Below are 22931 nucleotides of genomic sequence, written 5' to 3'. Positions count from 1 at the left end.
GTTGATGTAAACATACACAGCGTGAATGGAGAAGGAGAAAACTAAATGTCTTGAATTTATATTTCCTTTTCAAACTACTTTATGTAGAGTTTTAGCTTAAACGGTTGTTTGAATTTTATATATCTTACTATGATTAACAAGGCAGCTCCACTATTTACATCAATGCTTCTTTCTTGGCTATGATTTTGCCGTGAATGAGTCATTAACGAGAGTTGAAATCGCAGTACCTGGAAGAACCTACAGTGGACATGCATGTACAAGTACTGACAATCACGAGGATCGGGCTCGTCAACTATAATTATATGTAAACGCTCATCGACATATCAAGAAGATATGTGAAAACTATATATCGACTTTGTAAATGAATTTACTTCGATGAACTTGCTAAATATCAAACCAATTCTGTGATTTGTTAAAGATTCAATAGATCCTATAATCTTTCAACAGTCGGAGATTTTGAAGAATGCTCTGCTGAAGGAAGTGGGTTGAAAAGCATCCTTGAAAATATGAATCACTGTACCAATGTATACTCTACAAGGACAAGTATGCATACCATCCTACAGAAAGAACATCGGGGTCGGTCCTTTATGGTCTAGATACCACAGCACAGGGGTTACACCCACAAGAAATATGCGCGAAAGACTTAGTTTTTGTTCTTTTTTCGGATTTTAGGATGCAATTGTTTTCACCTTCAGTCCTCCCCTTTTGTTTGCTACCTTTTTATGAGTTTTCTCTTTCTTTTGACGCCTGGATTATCTGTGTGCTTTTATGGTTAGCTCATCAGCTTTTGAGCACAACTGCTCAGAATGCTATAGTTAAGTATTAATGGTTCAATACTGATCTCATTGGTGCAAACATATTACACTACTACTGAACTCTACTCAGTTGAAAAATGTGCCAATTCAAATTTTGATAGGGTTTGGCAAGGACTATATTTTGTGGCGGAAGGATTTATTAATCAAACATATCTCAATCACCATGACTTTACGGTTTCTGTTTCATCCAATATATTTTATATTTTTATACCCTTGTCAATGTATTTCAGTTTTGTGATGTATGATGCAAGTATATGAAACTTGGAACTAGTTCAGATATTGTGATTTATAAATTTGGTTGATATATCTTTCTAAACAGAACACCGGATCCTAAAAAAGTCTGAATTGATTTACTCAAAATTTTGTATCAAAAGGCAGTATTTTGGCCAATGATCTAAAAATCTGTTCTGTAACGTGGTCGTCAGGGTAAACAAATCTCAGACTCTGGTAGCGAGTAGCATACGATTCTGGTATTGAATCGAGTTATAAAACTCTGGTAGCGAGTGAATTTCAAGTAAATAAGACAAGGCGGTATCAGATTTGATCAAGTATTATTACGATTCAGTAGCATAGAAATGATATTTACAATGAAAACAATGTGCTATTTTAAGACAAGATGGGGAATTCTGTAGCCCAAAACGGAAATGGTTAAAACGAAAGTGAAAATGAAACTAAAGACGATTTACAAACAAGTCGCGATGGATTGGCACATCTCCCTGGGATTGGGAGTAATTTATATGGGGGATAGCTTACCGACAGCTAAAACACGTCCGTCTCGGATCTGTCCAGGATGAGATCTGTCTCTTAAACGATAGGAGTTGGAGCGACTCCCATAACGACATAAGTGGTCGCACGTGCGACAACAGCAACGACGCATCTTCGTCCAAATAATGGCGTCTTCGTAGATGGTCACGACCATGTAAACATTGGACTACGGTAACGGCTAAAGAATTCCATCTCAGCTTATTACAATATATAGTAAATATATACATAAATATATACAAATCAACAAAGCAATTCCTGAAATGTAAAACAGGACAATATGAATTAATGAAGCTCTAGAAGACGTCTTCCCTTCTATATGGCTCATATTAAATATATGTACAAAGTGAATGGCCATATATGTGTGTATACAAATATGGAAAGATAAACTAAATGAACATGACCATTATGAATGAATAATAAATAGATGAATGGATCTCAAATTATCCACATGCAATTACCTAGTGGTTCAAGTATTAAACACCACACAACTAGTCATGATATATCATACATATATAAAGTCCAACCCCCACCCACGCTATTTGCCTTTACTTACCCAAATCCGTTACAGTTCTATAACCTCCACAAGACTAAACATTATGTGAAAGTTTAGAAATTCACATTACACTATCAAATTCGACAACATGAATTTTTCCGTATATCAAATGCAAAAAGACCATTATTTATTTCCATTACAAGTACAGGTGCATTAAACGTTTTTGATATATGTATGTTAAAATAAAGGTGATGATAACGAACAGTGATCAATCTCTTAACTCCTTTAAGCAATACAAAATAGATAGTTGGGCAAACACGGACCCCTGGACACACCAGAGGTGGGATCGGGTTCCTAGGAGAAGTAAGCTATATATATATATATATATATATATATATATATATATATATATATATATTATTTAAGGATTGATTTGTGTTGCTTATGTTGTTTTGACAACAACAAACAATGTTTAAACAAATAAATTTTGAGTAAATTTTAAGTGCAAATAGGTCATGTTTAAAACACTGTTGCTCAAAAAGAAACATTGTGAGCCCAGTTTTTCTTTTCAATCTCCTAATTCTCCTTCATTGTAGAAATAAAAAATGTACTTCTACAAAAATTGGTATTACTATATATCTCAAGTGCGAATCTCTTTAAGCAGAACAATTTGGATGGGTATGTAAGTCCGGGAAAATGCTTTCATGAAATTTCAGTTTGTCACGTACATAAGGATCTATAGAATTGGAGAGAATAAAAGCAGACCTTTGTAATTTTAACAACCAATAAGATATATCTTTCCTTTTCGAACTACGTGTGTTATGTTAAATGTTATGATAGCCCCTAAGACCCAGCGCAGGGTGTCGCATTTTCTATTTTTGGTTTGATTTATTGATTATGGTTTTACGCCGTTTCGGCAATATTTCAGCCATTTTAAGGCGGTCTATTTTTGGTCATTACGCATGTTTACATTGGAAAGAATATGACCTTATCACATGCTATACATGTATCACTGTTAATATAATTACTCTATGCAATTATCTTTTTAAAGATACTTACAAAATATTGAATATCGATGTTAAAAGTTCACTGGAATATGAAATCTGCTGTCTCATCATCATATCTTCTGAGAAGAAGGTTAATACAGAAATGTATCACTTGACCAAGCTCATATCATTATGACCATTTTAAAATCGTTCCTTATTCCTTAATATTTCACCTATTTTCATTATCTTTAGAGTGGAGAGAGAGAGAGAGAGAGAGAGAGAGAGAGATCAAAAACAGAAAAAGGGGTGAATATGTGTACTACTGTATCTGCAAATGGTTTAAATCAAGCTTTATTAATGTTTTGAACAAATTTCCAGAGTTCTTCCAAAAGAAGATTTGATTGGACCAAATAGTTTATCACTACAAGGACTGAGAACAGTACATTTGTATTGCACTTGCGAGGTGGATCAACCAAGATTTCAATATTCCAATATTTCAGTCTGCAATTATCGTATACACGAACAGTGCAATATCATTACGGAATCAAATGTACATACGACGTGCAGAATGATAGCTAACGGACCAGCAAATCGAAGGTTATCTATATTACAAACGTCAAGTATTTTTATCACTAAGATAAAAAGATAATTTGAATTTCATTTTTTTTTATTTGAACGTTAGATGATCGTTGCGTTATTAAGAGTTGTTATTTGGGAATGTAACCTTGTATCTTTTTATACTATTACAGAGATCTGCTGTTCATTCCACAACAAACGAGTATTTAAACCGGTCAGAAGCAAAACAATTTTGTAGAACGTACATGGAAAAGTCGGCTGGTTTTTTAAGCATGCAGTAAAATACTTACTATCCAACCACTTTACTATGTAACGTTGATAATTGAATCTAAGTTGAAAATCCTTTCAAGGTCTTCCGTAAAGGTTCAGTCTTCCGTAGAGAATTCCATGACGTTTAATCTCGTGGAAATCCGGATTAGAATAGATCCTCAGTACCCCTTGTCGTAAGAGGCAACTAAACGGGCGGCTTTTCGAATGAGATCACGAAAACCGATACCCCGTTTCACAACAGGTGTGCCACGATAGATAAACCTCCCTATTCAAAGGACTTGAGCGGCAAGCATAGGCCTAAATTTTGCAGCCCATCAACGGCAATGGTGACGTATCCATATGAGTGAAGAATTATCGAGCGGGGTGTTAAACAATACACAATCAACTAACTCATGACGTTTCAATATTCGAGAGACTGCTTTACTGTGACTTGCCCTATCATGACCGCATTCCTTGCCTCACTGTCGTCTCTGCAACCGTAAACATATTCCACAAGTGGTGCTGCAGTATGAACGTCTGTTGATTTCGTGTTACTACAAATGGTTGATCAAGTCTGGGAGATCATTTATAACCCCTGTAGGTGATGGTGTCGACTTCATTGACTTATCGTTCAAAGGTGAACGTTAAATCGTCCACCTACCCACTACTGCCTGACGCCATCTTTCACCACACCGAGTGCTTAATCGCGCAAAATCGTTTCTTAAAACGACATTGTTTTTCGTGCATTGCTAGGGCTTTTGCGAAATTTTGGAATTCAGTATAGGTATTGTAGCTCAGGCTCTTACACAATTGTTAATGTACTTTTGGATTATTCTTCGATATATAAAAAATGTCATATGTACAGACGTCAAATAATCAGCTTTGGTACAGAAATGAAAATTCACATAACCAGCTAAAAGATGTCATGTTTTTTTTTTAAGATAAATCTTTGTAGATTCTTTTTCCAACCTCATGTGCTCCATCTCAAGATATCCTGTAAACTTTTAATCGTACTTATACTCAAACTGCTCTTTTTAAAAATGAAATACTTCAAAACCATGCTTCACTTTTACACAAATTCAAATATTTGGGACGAATGAATAATTACGAGTTACTGTACCTATGCTGGATTCCTAAACTACACAAAAACCCTTACAAAAAAAGATACATTGCAAGATCGTGTAAATGATCTACCAAACCCATCTTTGCTCCTTGACAAAATATTAACAACTGTGATGGATAATTTTTAAACGTACTGTGTCACAACATATGTCAAAAGTGGTGTAAATCAAACGTGGATTCTAAATAATTCTAAAGAACTTTAATAAATTTGAAATTGTACAAAACAATTCTCAAATCATCATCAAAACGTATGACTTTTCAACACTTTACACGACCATTCCTCGTAATTAAAGACTAGACTTTTTGACATCATAGACAGTTCAACAAAAATGGAAAAAGAATGTCGCAGGATGGTCGCCAGGCATTAAAATAGAAAAACGAGTTTTATGGTTTATACTGTTTTAATACATTCGAGCTATATACACAAATGTTCATCATCGTTTTCTGTACTTCGAAAAGGAGTCAAATGAAGAAGGGATCTGTAACGATAAAATTTGTAAAAATAATTTAGATACAGATACATGTATACTGTTACAATGAAAGGTGAAGACAACGAACAGTGATCAATCTCATAACTTCTACAAGCAATACAAAATAGATAGTTGGGCAAACACGGACACCTGGACACACCAGAGGTGGCATCAGGTGCCTAGGAGGAGTAAGCATCCCCTGTCGACCGGTCACACCCGCCGTGAGCCCTATATCCTGATCAGGTAAACGGAGCTATCCACAGTCAAAATCAGTGTGCCAAGAACGGCTTAACAATCGGTATGAAACACGTCAGACAGCATTTGACCTAATGATACGTTGTATTGACGAACGAATACACATACAAAACTTACTTTGCCTCACTTTATACAGACTGCATTTTGCTGCACGCATATTTTAAACATTGCATTTTACTGCATACTTCCCTATATTATATTTTTTATATAACATTTTACTGTATATACATATTACACAATGCATTTTACTGCATATACATATTACACACTGCGTTTTACTGCATATACATATTACGCACTGCATTAAACTGCATATAAATATTACACACTGCATTTTACCGTATATACACATTATACACTATATTTGACTGCATATACACTTTACATGCTGCATTTTACTGCATATACACTACACTTTACTAAATAACATTTTACTGCGTACTCTGGGCGTTTCCCTATACTCTGACATGACCAATACATCGTACATTTACGTTTATAGGTAAATACATATACATTTAAAACAACATAGCACATGAATGTATTGTATACTCACAAGAACTATCACAGTAAATTCTAATATGATTTTAAAGAACTTTGTACGTTGGCCAATTTAGGAATAAATGTGGAATAAAATTATTAAAGTGATAAGTAATTAAACTTACCTCAGAAGTAGTGAACTCTGGCCACAAGGTATTAAAACTTGATGACTATTATTAGATGAAATACATAAACATCAATGTGAATAAACAAGTCCGCACCCGGTAATTGTTACACACAAACTAACTGCACAGGATTTAAATGTACAAAAATACCTGGTGAATTATTCGCATACTATAAAAACACATTGAGATTTTTTACTTCTGAAAAGGATAAAGACCCTAACATCTATGGGGCTATAATCGGAAAATATATACATTAATTGTGATAAAGGAAATATTCGTATTCTTAAACAATTACTTTGTTAAACACCACTCTGATTCCATGCACAAGTACTCTGAAGTTGAAATAAAACTTATACTGGAATTCCTCAGTGACAATATCTTTGTAGTCTTTGGTGATTAGGTTTCCCAACAGTCTGTTGGAATTCCCATGCTTACGAATTGTGCTCTTTTGTTAGCTTACCTGTTTTTATATTCTTATGAAGCAGAATTTATTCAAAAACCTTTACATGAGAAAAAAAAATCCATTGCTGTAGCGTTCAACTCTACATTTAGATATATCTATTAACAATCATTTTCATTCACATGTCAATTCGTTATTCTTCGCATGCTATATAGTGCCATTTTCGTAATTTCTTCAGGTTTTCTCTGTTTGGGTGCAGTACCCTGGCTCATACCTTATAATCTGGAGCTTGGGGATTGACAGAGAAAGAAATATACTAAAACGTTTATGGAACTGTGTCACAAGATACGACTGTTTTATCGGGTAAAATTTGCATGTGTTTCCCCCAATAAAACAGTGAAAATGACGAACAATGATTAATCCCATTAATTTCATAAAGAATACAAAATTAATATTAGGGCAAACACAGACCTTTAGATACTCCAGAGGCTGGACGAGATGCTTCGGAGGAGAAAGCATTTGTTTCATCCGTACTAGATATCATTAATTAATTATCATTCTATCAATACTGGTCGTGTTAACCAGACGGAAAATACTTTCCTGTGTACGAATCAATAATATCCAAATCTAATCAAACAAAATTTCTTAAATAAACATTTACTAAGTAGATAATGAGATAGATAATGACCACAGTAATTAGAAAATACATGGGACGTTTTGCACCGCAAATAGATGTGAATGTATGTCACTGGTCTTTGGCCTTCATTGATTGATTATCTCCTTCATTAGATCTTGCATTTGGTCATTACTTGGCAAGTAGTATGTCTATCTGATCAGACTTGTTTTCTAGAATTCAGTCTTTTATCCAAATAACAATCATGTAATGTTTTATGAATACTAACTATGGTAGGTTGGTTGTCTGTTTTACGTCCCATCGAGAATGTGTCACTCATATTGAGACCTCGCCAGTTGTAGGTGAAGTGCAATGAATTTGGGCCTATGCTTAGTGCTTTAAGACCAAAGCAGTTAATGTTCTTTAACGTACCAACGTGTTCCGCGACACGGGACCTCCGTTTCTAAGGTCATATCTAAAAGACCAGTGATTCTCACTTCCAAACATAGAGCGTTTAGCAATGGAGCAATCACTATCTATCTTTACGTCATAGGATTGACGTGCTCATGGACTCATGTCCTCCAGGTTACGAAGCGAACGCTCTACCACTGAATTACCACGACCGGTTTAGTCTTTTGACTTAAAAATCATGCTGGTGTGTTCATTCATAAAAATTCGCAGACACCTTCTTTAGCCTAATGGTTTTTCCGAGAATTCCATTGTTCGTGCCATTGGGTCATTCTAGCGATCATTGTAGGCATACTCCAAAGATGACAGTTCCACCTATTTAAAGATTTAAGTGATGTATCAGAGAAGCACCGTCTCTATAGATCGAAAACAGTTGGAAACCACCGCCAGGCAGATGTGGAGCTTTGGAGTCTGACATTGATGTGGCTAAGGAAGAAACCGACAAAATCCGTTTAGAGCCAGATCTAACTGGAGATAATCTCAACAAAGACTGGCGTTGAAAACTCTGAAAAAGATGACAAAGATTCTTCTGTTGCTATGGACAAAGGCAAATATTTAACAGAGACTCATCAACAGCTCTTGAACGAATGCTTTATAAAAAGTTACGATCCACCCCCACTAAGTAGTTCTCTGCCAAGATTACCGAACCCCTTTAGACAGCAAGGGTGAGATCGTTGAACACGATTTGGGAGACTGTGTTTTGTCGTAGCGACTGTAGACGAGGGCAAATGTCTTATCCCGTGAAGTTTAGTTGTAGTTCTAGTTTCCGTTTCTATTTATGAAAGATGAAGATAACGAAGTGATCAATCTCATAAATCCCATAAGCAATACAAAATAGATAGTTGGGCAAACATCATTTAGTTAGCTTTTCTTTCGATATAAATTTTATTTTGTTCTGAAGAAGGGTAATAAAAAAAATCAACAAAAAGTGTTCCGAGTTTTTATTTTTAATTCTACTTCGATGAAACAGGCTTCATATATATCGAACAATGGTGTCTGTTTTTATCGCTTTCCATGGACATGTGTATATCCAATTTACAATCATCAGCATACATTTTTCTTCGGAGAGTTAACTTTTCGATAGAAACAAATGTCGCTTGTTTAGCTTAAAACCTCATTAAATAGTTTTCCCATTGTTTAAAGTCCTATTCGAGATTCATATCCTTCGATGGCCGAGTTTGCTCTTTATTTTGATGTCTAGACTGTGTGCTTCTCTATTACATGAAACTTATACCGACCTAATTTTGAAGGGTAAGTAAATCCGAAAACATGATTTCATGAAACTCGTTACTTGTCGTGTGTTTGGGAATCTATAAAATTAGACAGAATAAACGCAAAGCTTTAAGATTTTAACAACGGATAGAATGCATCTTCCTTTTACGATCCATTTCAAATGTATTGTGATATCTTCTTCTGGGCTCAGAGAAGGGGTTGGCACTCCTTTTTGCCATTAAGTATGTTATCATGGAAAGGTATACAGTATAACATGCCCTCCTTTTAATGCCACATTTGAAAACCCATGATTTTTACTTTAATGTTTAGGCGCTTGGTGGTGAAACACTACTATAAGTTGGTAGTAAAACAAGGGGACCTCCAAATTGCAAAACGAACGCACTTACATGTAACACTAGAATACCGCGACCAGTAAATAATTAAACTCATACCTGAATATGCATATCATCATAAAGCTGACAAACTCTTTTTATGGAATCAAAATTTAAAAAATGAGAAAATGTATAAGAGACTATGCATGTCTTGGTAGTTGCTTTAGAAATGGAAAACCAGTTCATGTAGTCGCTTTCCCCTCCATTGAAAACAAGCTTCGTGACCACATGTCCTTTTACATATAATTCTACTTTCACCTGTTCAATGAAAACAATTTTAAACGATTCATTTCTTTCCATAGGAAAGACGGATATGCATGTATTGATGCATTTTTAAATTTATTATTAGAAATATGTGAATTTACAAAAGCTTTTTCCCAATGCAATACTTTCAAAAAATGGTAATCAGGAATAATGTTGTCTGGTATATCCAGGGGTCCGTGTTTACTCAACTCTCTATTTTGTATTGCTTATACTGTAGGAGTTATGAGATTGATCACTGTTCGTTATCTTCACCTTTCATTCGTATCCTCACGACCCCGTCTAGAAAATTACTTTTATTTAGCATCTAGGTCTAAATTTCTGGTACTTCACCTGCAGCTGGTGAAGTCTCAACATAAGTGAAAAATTATCGAGGGGACATAAAACAATCAATCACTTCTCTAACATTCTAAATTTAATCCTGAATTTCATTCAGACGTATTATTGTACAGATTTTAAATATTTGAAGTGTTTTAAATTAGTCTTGGAACTGTTACATAAAGTACAGGTTTTATGATAACCATACCATTAATCATGTAACACAATTTTCCACCTCACATGCCCATCAGGATGTACTGGGTCACTTTAATGTATGATCAGTTGAAAATATGTTCATTGCTAACTCTGACTTTTCCACTATCTGTATGACATGTTAACAAGCATCATAATATCATTTTAGTAGAATCTGTAATATCCTTGTCAATCGGTTACACAAAATTCCTCCAAGTAATCAATTAAGAATCGACTACGTTTTTGATTAATCTGCCCCATGCCTGGTCACGACTGATTATAGAAGCAAACCTTCCTGCATAGAATGAGCACGATGTGGTCTGGTATTGTCATCCATGAACACTGGCCTTGGTCGGAGAAAATGATTGTCAACATGTGGCAAACACTTGCAGCAAGAATGTCCCTTTGGTAATTTTGTGTATCAAGTGTTTGGTTCTATAAGCAAAAGTCTCTTTATGAGTGTTTTTGTACGATGATAAAATGGCTTAAATTGATTTCTAACTGTTCTCGTTGAAAGCAAATGATGGGGTAATCATTTTCTTTTTTACACTCAACTATAGAGAAAAGCGTTTTGTTTAACCACCTTTCAGATTGCATGGTCCTCTCGAATTGATGTTTTACGGAGTCTTCCATATGAAAGGCAGAATGTTAGCTAATTGTATTTTTACCCATTTAAAAAAAAACCTTGTAGTGAAAGGCGAAGATAACGAACAGTGATCAATCTCATAACTCCTACAAGCAATACAAAATATTACATGCATATGTACCGGTATTACATGTAATATCACAATTAAACATATGTACCGGTATTACCTGTAATATGACAATTAAACATATGTACCAGTATTACCTGTAATATCACAAATAAACATATGTACCAGTATTACCTGTAATATCACAATTAAACATATGTACTGGTATTGTCTGTAATATCACAATTAAACATATGTACCAGTATTACCTGTAATATCACAATTAAACATATGTACTGGTATTACCTGTAATATCACAATTAAACATATGTACTGGTATTGTCTGTAATATCACAATTAAACATATGTACCAGTATTACCTGTAATATCACAATTAAACATATGTACCGGTATTTCCTGTAATATCACAATTAAACATAGGGGTATAAGACACATTTACTCCACATCAACATAATGATTTATATAGCGGACTATATAAAAACAAATTACAATGTACCATTAAAAATATTTATGTAGCAATTTTCCATTATCACTTGCATATGATATTTATATCTCTCAACTGATTCGATACGCAAGAGCTTGTTCGGGGTATAGTCAGTTTTTAAATCGAGGCAAGCTACTAACAAACAAGTTGATGGTACAGGAGTTTCAACTGTCTCGATTGAAGTCAGCATTTCGCAAATTCTATGGTCGTTATAACGATCTAGTTCGTCATTGGGTCGAATGCTGTCTGACGTGTTTCATACCGATTGTTAGGCCGTTCTTGGCACACTGATTTTGACTACGGATAACTCCGTTTACCTGATCAGGATATAGGGCTCACGGCGGGTGTGACCGGTCAACAGGGGATGCTTACTCCTCCTAGGCACCTGATCCCACCTCTGGTTGTCCAGGGGTCTGTGTTTGCCTAACTATCTATTTTGTATTGCTTATAGGAGTTATGAGATTGATCACTGTTCGTTATCTTCACCTTTATTGAAAAAATGTGAAAAACAGTTTACATGTGTAAATTTTATATTTTCTGCATTTTATTTAAATTTAGATTCTTTCAAGCACGTAAAATATGGATATCATTGACCTGTAAGTTATTTAAACGTAACAACTGAAAATCACCTGACCTTGACTTGTCTCCATATTTGGTAATGATTTCCATATTTGAACGATAGTTAAGGGAAGTAGTCTAAGAAGGATAAAATAAACCATTATGTGATATAGGAAATCGTTATTTATTATTATAAATTCAAATAAATAAAAGGTTAAAAAAAAATAGAAACATATTTTCCAAGAATTTCAACAATGTACATAGGAGGAGTAAGCATCCCTTATCGACCGGTTACACCCGCCGTGAGCCCTATATCTTGATCAGGTAAACGGAGTTATCCGTAGTTTTAAACGAGACTGTTGAAACCCCTGCACCATCGACTTCTTTATCAGTAGCCTGCCTGGATTTAAAAACTGATCATACGCAGAACAAGCTCCTGTGTATCGAGTCTCTCTCTCTCTCTCTCTCTCTCTCTCTCTCTCTCTCTCTCTCTCTACATACATACATACAAACACATACACACACACACACACATGTTACGGTTCAGGACTTCACTCAATCAATACACTACTTTATACCTATACAACATTAAACTGACCTGATAGTAGATGCAACTTTAGAATTATCCAATTAAATCCATATCGTTTGTTACAATGTTGTGATTTTCATTCAGACTAACCGCTTATGATAGAATATTATGAACCCTGAACCCGATGTTTAAAACTACTTCTAAAGTCATTTATAAGCAAAATATGAACGAGAAACGAACTACAATTGATTTTATTGAACTTGATTGTTTTGATTCACATATTGTTATAAAATATGTTATGTTTATTATGTTTATATTGGTACAACGTTATTAAGTAATATTTACAAATTTAACGCGCTAACTTAGATAAACGTATGACGTTATCAGTTTGAAACGTTACTACGTCATAACAACAACCGATGTAAATAAAAGACAGCTGTTTGGAGAGAAAAGATCAGTCAACTGCAGAGAGAGACTCGGTACACGTCGAAAATAAGATAGTGGTAGGTAACAAATAGTACCAAGTTTAGGTTACATGTAACCACATATTTATTAGAGTGACATAACGTTTTTATAGTAATTTACAAGCCTTTTAGTAATAGGAACGTCCTGGATTGGTTCATCACTGTATACTTAACTAAATAACGTTGTACCAACCAAACGAGTTACCATTGTATGTGTATATACAATTTGACCAAAGGATCGTCGCAATAAATGTTATAAACTTTATATAGAATATTATTCTTATACATATGACTATCAAGTGAAGATATTATTTCAAAGTGGACCTTCAATTGGTCATCGTTCGTCATAAATTGTGGTTAACCAAAGTAACAATTTCTACCATGACAATTTATTAAAAGATAAACAGCGGTCCATGATTATGTAACTACCCCATACCCTCGGTTTCGTTACACACACACACACACACACACACACACACACACACACACACACATATATATATATATATATATATATATATATATATATATATAACCATACACAGGTGATAATGGAATATTCAAGGAATGAAGCTAATTTTGACCAATGTTAAACGATATACACACTGTAATGTAACTTCGGACAGTTTGGGCTTTATAATTAGCTTCATTCCTTATAATTTAATGTAAAAAGACAAAACTACACTGTACAAGTCTTCTTTATACAAAAAAGTAAACTAACACTGAGAAATAGAAATCACTTGCACCGCGCAAGGATTCAAACTGAGGAAGCGTCGACCCATAAAACCTTCCTTGCATAACTGGAGCATATGTACTTTTAGTCTAATCAAATTTAAAAACACAAGGTGGTGTTTGCAAATAATCTTGATAACAGAAGATATGTGTAGGCTACATGTGTAGGTCTAATGTTTACTGCACAGCGTAAGTTAGCTAACAAAGTAACACAATTCGTACCCATTGGAATTCCAACAGACTGTTGAAAGATCTGATCACCAAAGACAACGAAGATATTGTCAATGAAGAACTCCAGCATATTTTTATTTCAACTTCAGAGTACTTGTATATGGAATCAGAGTGGTGTTTAGCAAAGTAATTTTTTGGATGATTGAACAGTAGATATGAATATTTCAGTTCTCCAATTTTGTTGAAGAAGCAACTGTCTATGATGTCAAAAGTGTAGTCTTTAATTTATCGTGAGGAATGGTCGTGTATAGTGTTGAATAGTCATAGGTTTTGATTTTGTTGATTTAAGAAAGTTTTGCGATTTCAAATTTACTAAAAGTTCTTTAGAATGTTTTTAGAATCCACATTTGATTTACACAACTTCTAACATATGTAGTCGCACAGTACGTTTGAAGTTTCTCCTTCACAGCTGTTAATATGTTCGTGAGGAATAAAGAGGGCAAGGCATCGGGTGTAATTTTCGTGAAAATTTCTTTAAAGTGCCCATTTTGTATTTGATTTCAAAAGCAGTGCAAATGCCATCATCTCTTTGGTTTCACATCTCTTTTGATGTAAGGTGAAGATAACGAACAGATCTAAAGATAAATGAATTTCTGATTAGCAGAATTCCCTAATTAAAGTGACATTAATTTGTACCTTGCCTAGTCTGTGATGCGGTTATTAATCTTTTTTTTACAAACACAATTAAGCGTTGATGCAGTGTGGTGTAATCAATTTCACGGAATCAGAAAACCAAAGTGCAGTCCAGAAAACACAGGCACTTGTTTCATACATGAGTCCCCACTCCTTAATAATTATTAAGGAGGGGGACTCATGTATGAAACAAGTGCCTGTGCCAGAAAATTGGATTACACTCTAGATCTGTGAAATTAACCATGTCGACAAAACGATGGATGACTGGTCTACTTTTTCACAGAGATTTGCTGAATCACGTGACACCACGATATCACATCTTAATGTTTTTCGTGTCTATAAGTGCAATACTGAAAAATGAATTTACCATTGTGGGTTGGCTTTGTAAACTGTCACTGAAACAGTCACTAAGACTACAGAATAGCATACCCTGTAATATGACTGTTTTGTTTCTACTTTAATAATGATAATCAGTGCATATCAATTACTGTTGACTAGTGTTTATCGTTTGATCTATTGTCATCAGAGAAGGAAGCCAGTAAATGCTGTTATGGGCACAGAATGGGAATAGTATCCTGTTCCTCCGTGTCGTCTGACCCAAACTCTGTCCCCTTTGTTTAGCAAAAGTACAGCCATGTTTGTTCCCGTCATATAATTTGCAGAATTATGCGACATTGATCTAACTTTTGAGTTCCCATTAAGAACAATATCTAAGTATAGATAATTACTATCGTACACATTAGCATTGACAAAGAACACGTATGTCCCGTCAGTGGGTGAGGTAAAGATTCCGGTGCTGGGGTTGTATCCATTTCCACCATTATAAACAACGTGAGGAAACACCAAGGTACTACCAGACCAGGAAGATGAGGAGCTCGTCACGCCCACAGTAAATCCTACAGGAGCTGCTTTCCCGCCTATCAAATATAAAGGATAAGCATTATTAAAACCCGCTAATGACTTTAAAAGATTAACTAGCAACAAGAGAATCCGAACGTTTCATGAGTCATGTAATATTTACAATGCCTTTGGACCTCATTGTCTAAGAAACTGTTTTGACATTGATTGCTTTTTCCAAGGATGTTAGAATATTGAGTATAAGAAGTGTGAAGAAAACAAAACGTGATTATTTTCTTCAATCCTATGGGGGAGGGGGGGGGGGGGGGGGGAGATCAGCATCCGATTCAACGACAAGCCGTATTTGAGTAACAAAACATCATTTCCATTTCCTTAACTTTCTATCAGTTAATACTGTATGTTTAATTACTACATACTCAAAATGTGAGTAAACCACGGCGAAAGGAAATTAGTTAAAAGGCATTCAACCAACTGACGGAGATATCCCATTATAACGTTATACATGTATGGAGTTGAGTCTATCTAACAATGCGTTGGAGTAATCATCCTATATACATATTGTAGCACACACAGAGGATAATTTTTCCCATGTAAATAATTTTTATAGAATGAATTATCCTAAAGGATTTTTATCCCATAAGATTAAGTTTGGATTTTTTTTTTTTTTTTTTTTTTTTTTTTTTTTGAGTTTGAATTTGAATCCTGCCAATATCCTAAAGGATTTATTTCCTTTAAAAGCTGATATTTATTATTCTACTAGGATATATGAGTCTAACCTTGGACCATGAAATACTACTAAAACTCGCACTGTATGCACTTCGATTTTCTCACAATTTTAAGCCGCACTTTGACGTGTTCAGAGTTTAATGTCGCACTGTTTAAAGAATATTTCATGCTACAGACTTCAACGTTTTTGAAAATTGTGAATTTCATTGACTTACCACAGCTATTTAATGACATATTCATTCTAAAAACCTCCAGGGACGACACAGCAGATGACAGCTTCAACTGATCATTCTGGGATTGTTCAACTTCCGCTTTGATACCATACATGGTTTTGTTAATGTTATCTGAAATAAGATAATTCAAAAACGTAGAATATATGAAAACTGAAGAAATTTTTTTTTGAACATTTTTCACGTAAAATGGGCAGGTAAAATTACTCACATACCTGACAATATATTCATTATAGTGGATTGATAATTTTCCACGTCAGATAAGTTTTTCGACAATTGTTTATGATAATTGTTGGAAGAGAGAAGACTTCCCTTCATCCACACGAGCGAATCATTCATTCTTTCGGACAAAAGTGTGAACTTCTTTTCTACGAGTTTCGGAATAGATATTTCCACAGCCAAATTGTGTTCCTTGAGGTCTAACAACGTTAAAGATAAATACCGAACTTCTACTTTGATGTCGTCCAGTATCTTGGAAGTGTTCTTCTCATACACTGACATTTTCGTATCTAGTTCCTTCTCATATTCAATACGGCTTTTGGCGGCCAGAGTGAAATTCCGGTCAATGTCCTCCAATACTTGTTGAAATTTTAGAACTTTTCCTTTCAGATTCTGGTTTTCGGTCTTTAGTGAGATAACGTTTTGTTTTAGATGCGCTATCTCTTTCTCCGCATCCAGGAGTTGTCTGGTGGTGGTTCCCATACTTTGTTTTAGATCCACCATGTCTTTCATAAGCGAGTGGACATTTTTAACCAGCGCAATTCTGATCAGTGTCTCCTGGTTTAGTAATTGTCTGAAGACGTCGGTGTTTCTGTTATCCAAGTCCACGCCCACCAGACTTGTGACATTCTGTATTTCACCATCAGTCAGGGGAGACAATATGTTCGACTCTGTGATACACAGAAAACTAAGGCAAGTGAAAACAATCCAAAGCAACATCGTTCTGATTTTGACATCAGAGATACACATCCTAGCTTTTATACACCAAAGCTAAGAGATGTGGGTCAAAATCTTGATATGATACACTTAATTATTATTTATTTCATTGTGTCAGCTCTCATTTCAAACATAGTGTTGAGTACCGTAAAGTGAGAATGTCATCATCTTTTGTTGGTTAATGATGAATACAGTGCCAATTTGTCAATATTACGCAAGTATTTCAGATAAAAGATTAAATAAACGCAAACCAAGTGGCAATTACCAACGAAGTCTAGATGTAAATTATTTTCAAAATGTCATGTGTACGTGCAAGTATTTTTAATATTTTTCTTCCTGGGATACAAATGGTGACCTGAACAAGTCTGCGTTCGTCAACTACGTGTATTAGAGGATTGTTAGTCAGGGTGAAATATTCCATATGATGGCACAGGCACCTAAAGTATGGATATTACTACCCCCCCCCTTTGATAATTTTTTTTTTGGTGGCAATAGTTTCTCTGAAATGTGTGAGTTCCCGGTCTATCGCATCCCTCTTTCGATTCATGTAATCGTTTCACGCTTTTTGTAAGCTTTAGAGATTGGCCTTCTACCGGTATAATAAAATACACAAGGTATGAAACAAAAATTTGTTAACAAACAGGGAGTCCCCGTTTGGGGGCACATTTTCCAAGTAATTACAGCATTACCTAAGGAATTTTGGCGAGCGGCAGGTCAGGGAGATGTCATACTACAAGTCTCTTCAACTTAAAACCCACCTCATCTCTTTTATTTGACACAATCTTGCGTGCATTGATCGGACAGGGCTTCATCTCTCCCATTGGCAGCCAAAAAGGAGGTCACAGAGTACGAATTTATAACGTGTGGTGTGATTGGTCCTTCGGGCGTTATAGGATTTGATCACGTGACCAAATTCATGTCATATCCCAATAACATTAAAAAATGATATATTATTTCTTAAATATACGCGTTACCTATAGGGAGAGCTCCGCTCTTGGGTTGTAAGACAAAATAGTGATAAAATGAGCGATTTGCCATTTTTATTTGATAGTTCCAACAGTAGCAAAGAGATAGATTAGGGGATACACAACTGCAACGCAGCTCCATTGTTTACCGACGGAAAAATCCAACGCGGTATTGTAGAGGAATTATTCATGTTTTGTTTTGATTATTTTATTTGATTATTTGAATTCATATATCTACAGGGTTATTAAGATTACTGATTGTAAGGAAGATGGTCATTTTATTTTAAAGTAGCATCAGAAGGGGGGGGGGGGTTAAAATCCATCATGAATTACATCATGAATTTCGTGATCTGCATAAGTTATGTACATGTAAATATATGTCAAACAAATTTTTAAAAAATGGCGGAAGAGATTTTTTTTAAAAACATGTATTCTCCAGCGAGGTTAACACAACAACATTCTTATTTTAAATGTGTGTACATCTTCAATTTGGTCATTTGTAGTGTTGATAAAGATACCCTAGTCAAATCCGTGCCTTTCAAAACTCGGAAGCACAGATTACACAACCTTAGAAATCATACTACAGAGAAATTTACCGAAACAAATGAAGTCGGTCACGGACACGAAATCTAACATTTTATTAGATTCTAAATGAAATAATTCGCAAAGTGAAGTATGTAAATTTTTTTTTTTTTTTTTTTTTTATCATTATTTTTCACAAGTGAATTCATTGATTCATCGAAGGTTGAGTTTTTGCTTGGATCCATGCAATTTTTATTGCATTTCTAAAAAAGTTTGACTTTACAATAAATGAAAAATAAATGAAAGAATAAGTAACAAGTCTTAGTATGATGGGGAAGGGGGGGGGGGTGCGTCTTCAATTTGACCAAGTTTCAGGTCGAATTTGCAAAGAAACCATGCTGCTTCGAACTGATAATTCCTCGTAAAACTCGTGTATTTCAAAACTCGGATCGGACACATGTGAAGACAGGAAGTATTACGTACATGTAACCATTGGCATAAAACCACACTGCTTACAAAACACAAGCTCTCGACGTTTTAAATTATATATATAAAATAGAAATTAAATGTAACGAGAATAGTAAATGAATGTTTTTAAATTCATATTACATTTACCATTGTCAGAACATCTTCCAAAGAATAAAACGATCTATGCAATATGAATCTGCTATAAGAAACACGAGAAGATTCAAACGAAAGCCTGGATTTACTTATAATTTCATTAATTCATCAAATTTTATTGAAGACTGGTCGGGTTTTTGTTAAGATCTATGCAATTATTATTTCATTTTAAAAACATATTCAAGATTCAATAAAAAGAAATATATGTTTGAGGAAAAGACATCAACCCATCAATTTTAGCCCCAATAAAATTTGCCAACCTGGGGTGTTGCTAAAACGCGGAACGGAAGACGGAACAAAACGGAAAATATTTTATGCAATGTTATGAGGTCAGCATTTTGTAAATTATGAACAAGGGAAGCAGAAATTACAGAGAAAACAGGAAGTCATCCTCAGAATCCACCATTTCATATTGATACCTCATACTAATGCATTATCATGTACATGTATTCTAAAACGGTGGATTTTGTGGATGAATATACCAACAGACGCTTGCTTAATATCTTGCACAGTAAGTTTTAATAAAGATATTAAACAAGCGCCTGTTGGTACCATACTTTTCCCCGACTTTGCCCCCCCCCCCCCCCCCCCCCCAGATTGTGACATTATGTTGTTTCACAAACTAAGAAGTATAATAAGAGAAACATACTGAAAAAATATGCAAAATGCTAGGTAAAAACTGAAAATAGCAAATTTGTCCTATCTGCATGAACGCTGGCTAGAAAGTGACCAGCCTAACAAACTCGCTTACTCCCTGTGACAGTAAACTACCCGCTATTGGTAATTAATGGACCAATACAACTATACCAAAATACACTACTATAACGTGAATACATACTTTTCCCGCTTTTACTAGCGAACCGCAGGAAAATGTAATTATCAACACTCGGGCGCATTGGTAGACGGGACATATTGCGCAATCATACATAGATACACTGTACTATGTAAATATGCTACCATTTGATTAAGATACAATTACGTTATACCAGTAAAATGCACATCTTCCAACGCATAAAATGATTTGCAAAATGAATGGTGTCAAAATAAACACGAGAAGATTCATCGAGAATTTGAATTTTCTTTCTCATAAGTCACTACGATGTTTCATTTTATCAATCATTATTTATGATATCACAGGGTTCGGGCCCAAAACGGGCTTAGCCCCTGTGCTATGGCGTGTAAAACGTTGCACTATTATACTAATCTTGTTATTCATCAGGTTGAGGCAGTTTTAATTGATGAACACTCCTCTCCTTTCACGAATTAGGACTTGAAGTTCGGACAGCCTCCTCCATTTTTATTTCCTTGTCAATAATTTTAACCCCCCCCCCTCCATTTTTATGTTGTTGAAAAGACGATGCTACGTGCCTGTAAGAGGAAGTATATCACGGCATCGTATTGACATAGCTCCTAATCGGAACATGCAGGACACCACAAAAGACAATTGCAAGGTCACTACAGTGCATTTTTGTAATTTCCGTTCTAAAGCAACCTCCCATGTAAACGAATTTAATGTATGTAGTTTCAGCAAGGTAAGATACCTCGTCAAATTCGGAGAACCCGTTCAGCTGATCGCGCACTCGAGTCGCGTACCGAGTACCAACCCTTAAATACATTCTTATATCAAAAATAATTTTGCCCTTTTTTCACACTCAGATCCGTCTGTTGAAGTAAATGGTACAACTGGGCGGTGTGATGACATAAATTAGCCCATTTGCAAAAAGAGGGAGAAGTCTATTTCAAACACCAACCCTGTTATCAGAGAACCAGGAACTGTTACCAACCCTGTTATCAGAGAACCAGGAACTGTTACCAACCCTGTTATCAAAGAACCAGGAACTGTTACCAACCCTGTTATCAGAGAACTAGGAACTGTTACCAACCCTGTTATCAGAGAACCAGGAACTGTTACCAACCCTGTTATCAAAGAACCAGGAACTGTTACCAACCCTGTTATCAGAGAACCAGGAACTGTTACCAACCCTGTTATCAGAGAACCAGGAACTGTTACCAACCCTGTTATCAGAGAACCAGGAGCTATTACAGTAGTCTTGTTTTGCCGCCTACCTTTTGGTCAATATAGATATTTATATGAATTTTCATAAAATTTGATTTATTTGGCAAAACAAAGTGAAATATTTCTACAAGTTGGGTTAAAATCGCTTATTTCGCTATAGGAATCAATGGAAAAAGTAAAATATTTTTAACCCCCCCCCCCCACCGTGAAACTCAAATTCCATTTTGCAGGTATCATAAATTGTCATTTAGCAAACTCATACCAACATTTTTTCTTGTTTCACGGGAGGGAACATATGTTTACAAAAAAAAAAACAACAACAACAAAAACCCAGCGAAGATGTTCACTCCATGGTCAATTGCAAATGAGGATAATGTGTGAGAAATGAAGATTATCCATTTGTACTCAATAATATAAAGTAATTTGACAAATTAAATGGTTTATCATCGCTATCAACAACAAAAATTGAAATATATGACCCAAAAATAATACCGTACGGTTTCTTCACGGGCCACTGGATGTGGGCGGAGATCATCTATGGGCATTGTTATTTACCTGGCCAAAAGATCAGGATGTTATGTATACTTTTGATATGTACACAGGACCTGTCTCAGGGGCATCTGCAGAGTTGTTATAATTTAAACAATATTTTATCAATTGGGATTGAACAACAGGCGTTGCCTATATAAGCGCCCTCTCCATACAAATACATGATCAAGGTCATACAGATATAGTTATCATATAATGATAATGAAGCAATATAATATTTTAAAATACATTGATATGTTTAACAGTTTCCATTTCTATGATAATTTACAGCTTGATGTATGACTGACAAATACGTGAAGGCAGGCGCGTAGCCAGGCGTACGTTTGTACACACAAAAGTCCACATTTTTTTTATATTTTTTTTTGCAGAGAGAGAGAGAGAGAGAGAGAGAGAGAGAGAGAGCAAGTTGGTTCTGTGGTCTGAAAATGAAAGATTTTAAGAAATTAAACAAATCTATTTGTAGACAAGACAAATTCATTTACAATTTTGAAAATTGTAACAATTTGGTTATAACTGAGATTATTGTCACCATACAAAATATAAGTTCTAAAGATAAAGGTAATTGTAGATCATTAGGCCAATTTGTTTTTAAAATTGGTTTACGGATTTCAAAATTTTCAAATCCGTTCGGAGGAGGTAAAAAAAAGTTCAAATGACAAAATGTTAAGTAATAAAAATGAACTTGATTTGAGGACAATGTCAACTTCAATATTCTCTTCACTGTCAACTTAAGACGATGGTATATAGCGACTATTGTGCACCATGGCAACAATGCTGTTTCCTTCAAAAATGTTATTTGTTTATTAAATTAACTTTCTATCATTATCAAATGTCCATTGTTTACTGTTTAGTTATGTAAATCCCAAACTAAAAGAACCACATCGTTTTTCCATTCAAAAGATGGCATCCATGAC

At 35.0% G+C, this 22931-nt stretch overlaps 2 protein-coding genes and 1 long non-coding RNA gene across 4 annotated transcripts in view; 1 reads left to right on the top strand and 2 right to left on the bottom strand.

Annotated features, from left to right (window-relative positions):
* Positions 1–3936, top strand: part of LOC125683785 (von Willebrand factor D and EGF domain-containing protein-like) — a 29440-nt gene extending 25504 nt beyond the window's left edge. Inside the window, exons 12-13 of one of the 2 annotated variants that reach the window (XR_008795843.1) lie at positions 225–2436; positions 3438–3565. Coding sequence is in view for 1 of the 2 variants with exons in the window: in XM_056139845.1 (XP_055995820.1) it covers positions 3438–3656; positions 3809–3845 (256 nt within the window). In the remaining variant the exon portion in view is untranslated. Of the gene's footprint in view, positions 1–224; positions 2437–3437; positions 3657–3808 lie in introns of those variants that run through there. The other variant, XM_056139845.1, reaches the window with a different exon arrangement.
* Positions 3937–4265: 329 nt separating this feature from the next.
* Positions 4266–6937, bottom strand: LOC130046832 (uncharacterized). The gene is made up of 2 exons (XR_008795844.1): positions 6394–6937; positions 4266–5485 (listed from the first exon to the last, which is right to left on the bottom strand). It is a non-coding gene; the product is annotated as an uncharacterized LOC130046832 (long non-coding RNA).
* A 6740-nt stretch (positions 6938–13677) lies between these two features.
* LOC125683784 (uncharacterized) lies at positions 13678–17391 on the bottom strand. Its single transcript, XM_048925245.2, has 3 exons — positions 16623–17391; positions 16393–16521; positions 13678–15510 (listed from the first exon to the last, which is right to left on the bottom strand). Exons 1-3 carry the CDS (start codon positions 17374–17376, stop codon positions 15116–15118), a joined length of 1278 nt encoding a protein of 425 aa, XP_048781202.2. The 5' UTR covers positions 17377–17391; the 3' UTR covers positions 13678–15115.
* Positions 17392–22931: the final 5540 nt, after the last annotated feature.

Source organism: Ostrea edulis, chromosome 6 (genome assembly GCF_947568905.1).
Source record: "Ostrea edulis chromosome 6, xbOstEdul1.1, whole genome shotgun sequence".
Taxonomy (NCBI): domain Eukaryota; kingdom Metazoa; phylum Mollusca; class Bivalvia; order Ostreida; family Ostreidae; genus Ostrea; species Ostrea edulis.
The sequence above is the reverse complement of the archived record's forward strand: the minus strand, read 5'-3'. Positions and strand labels throughout refer to the sequence as shown.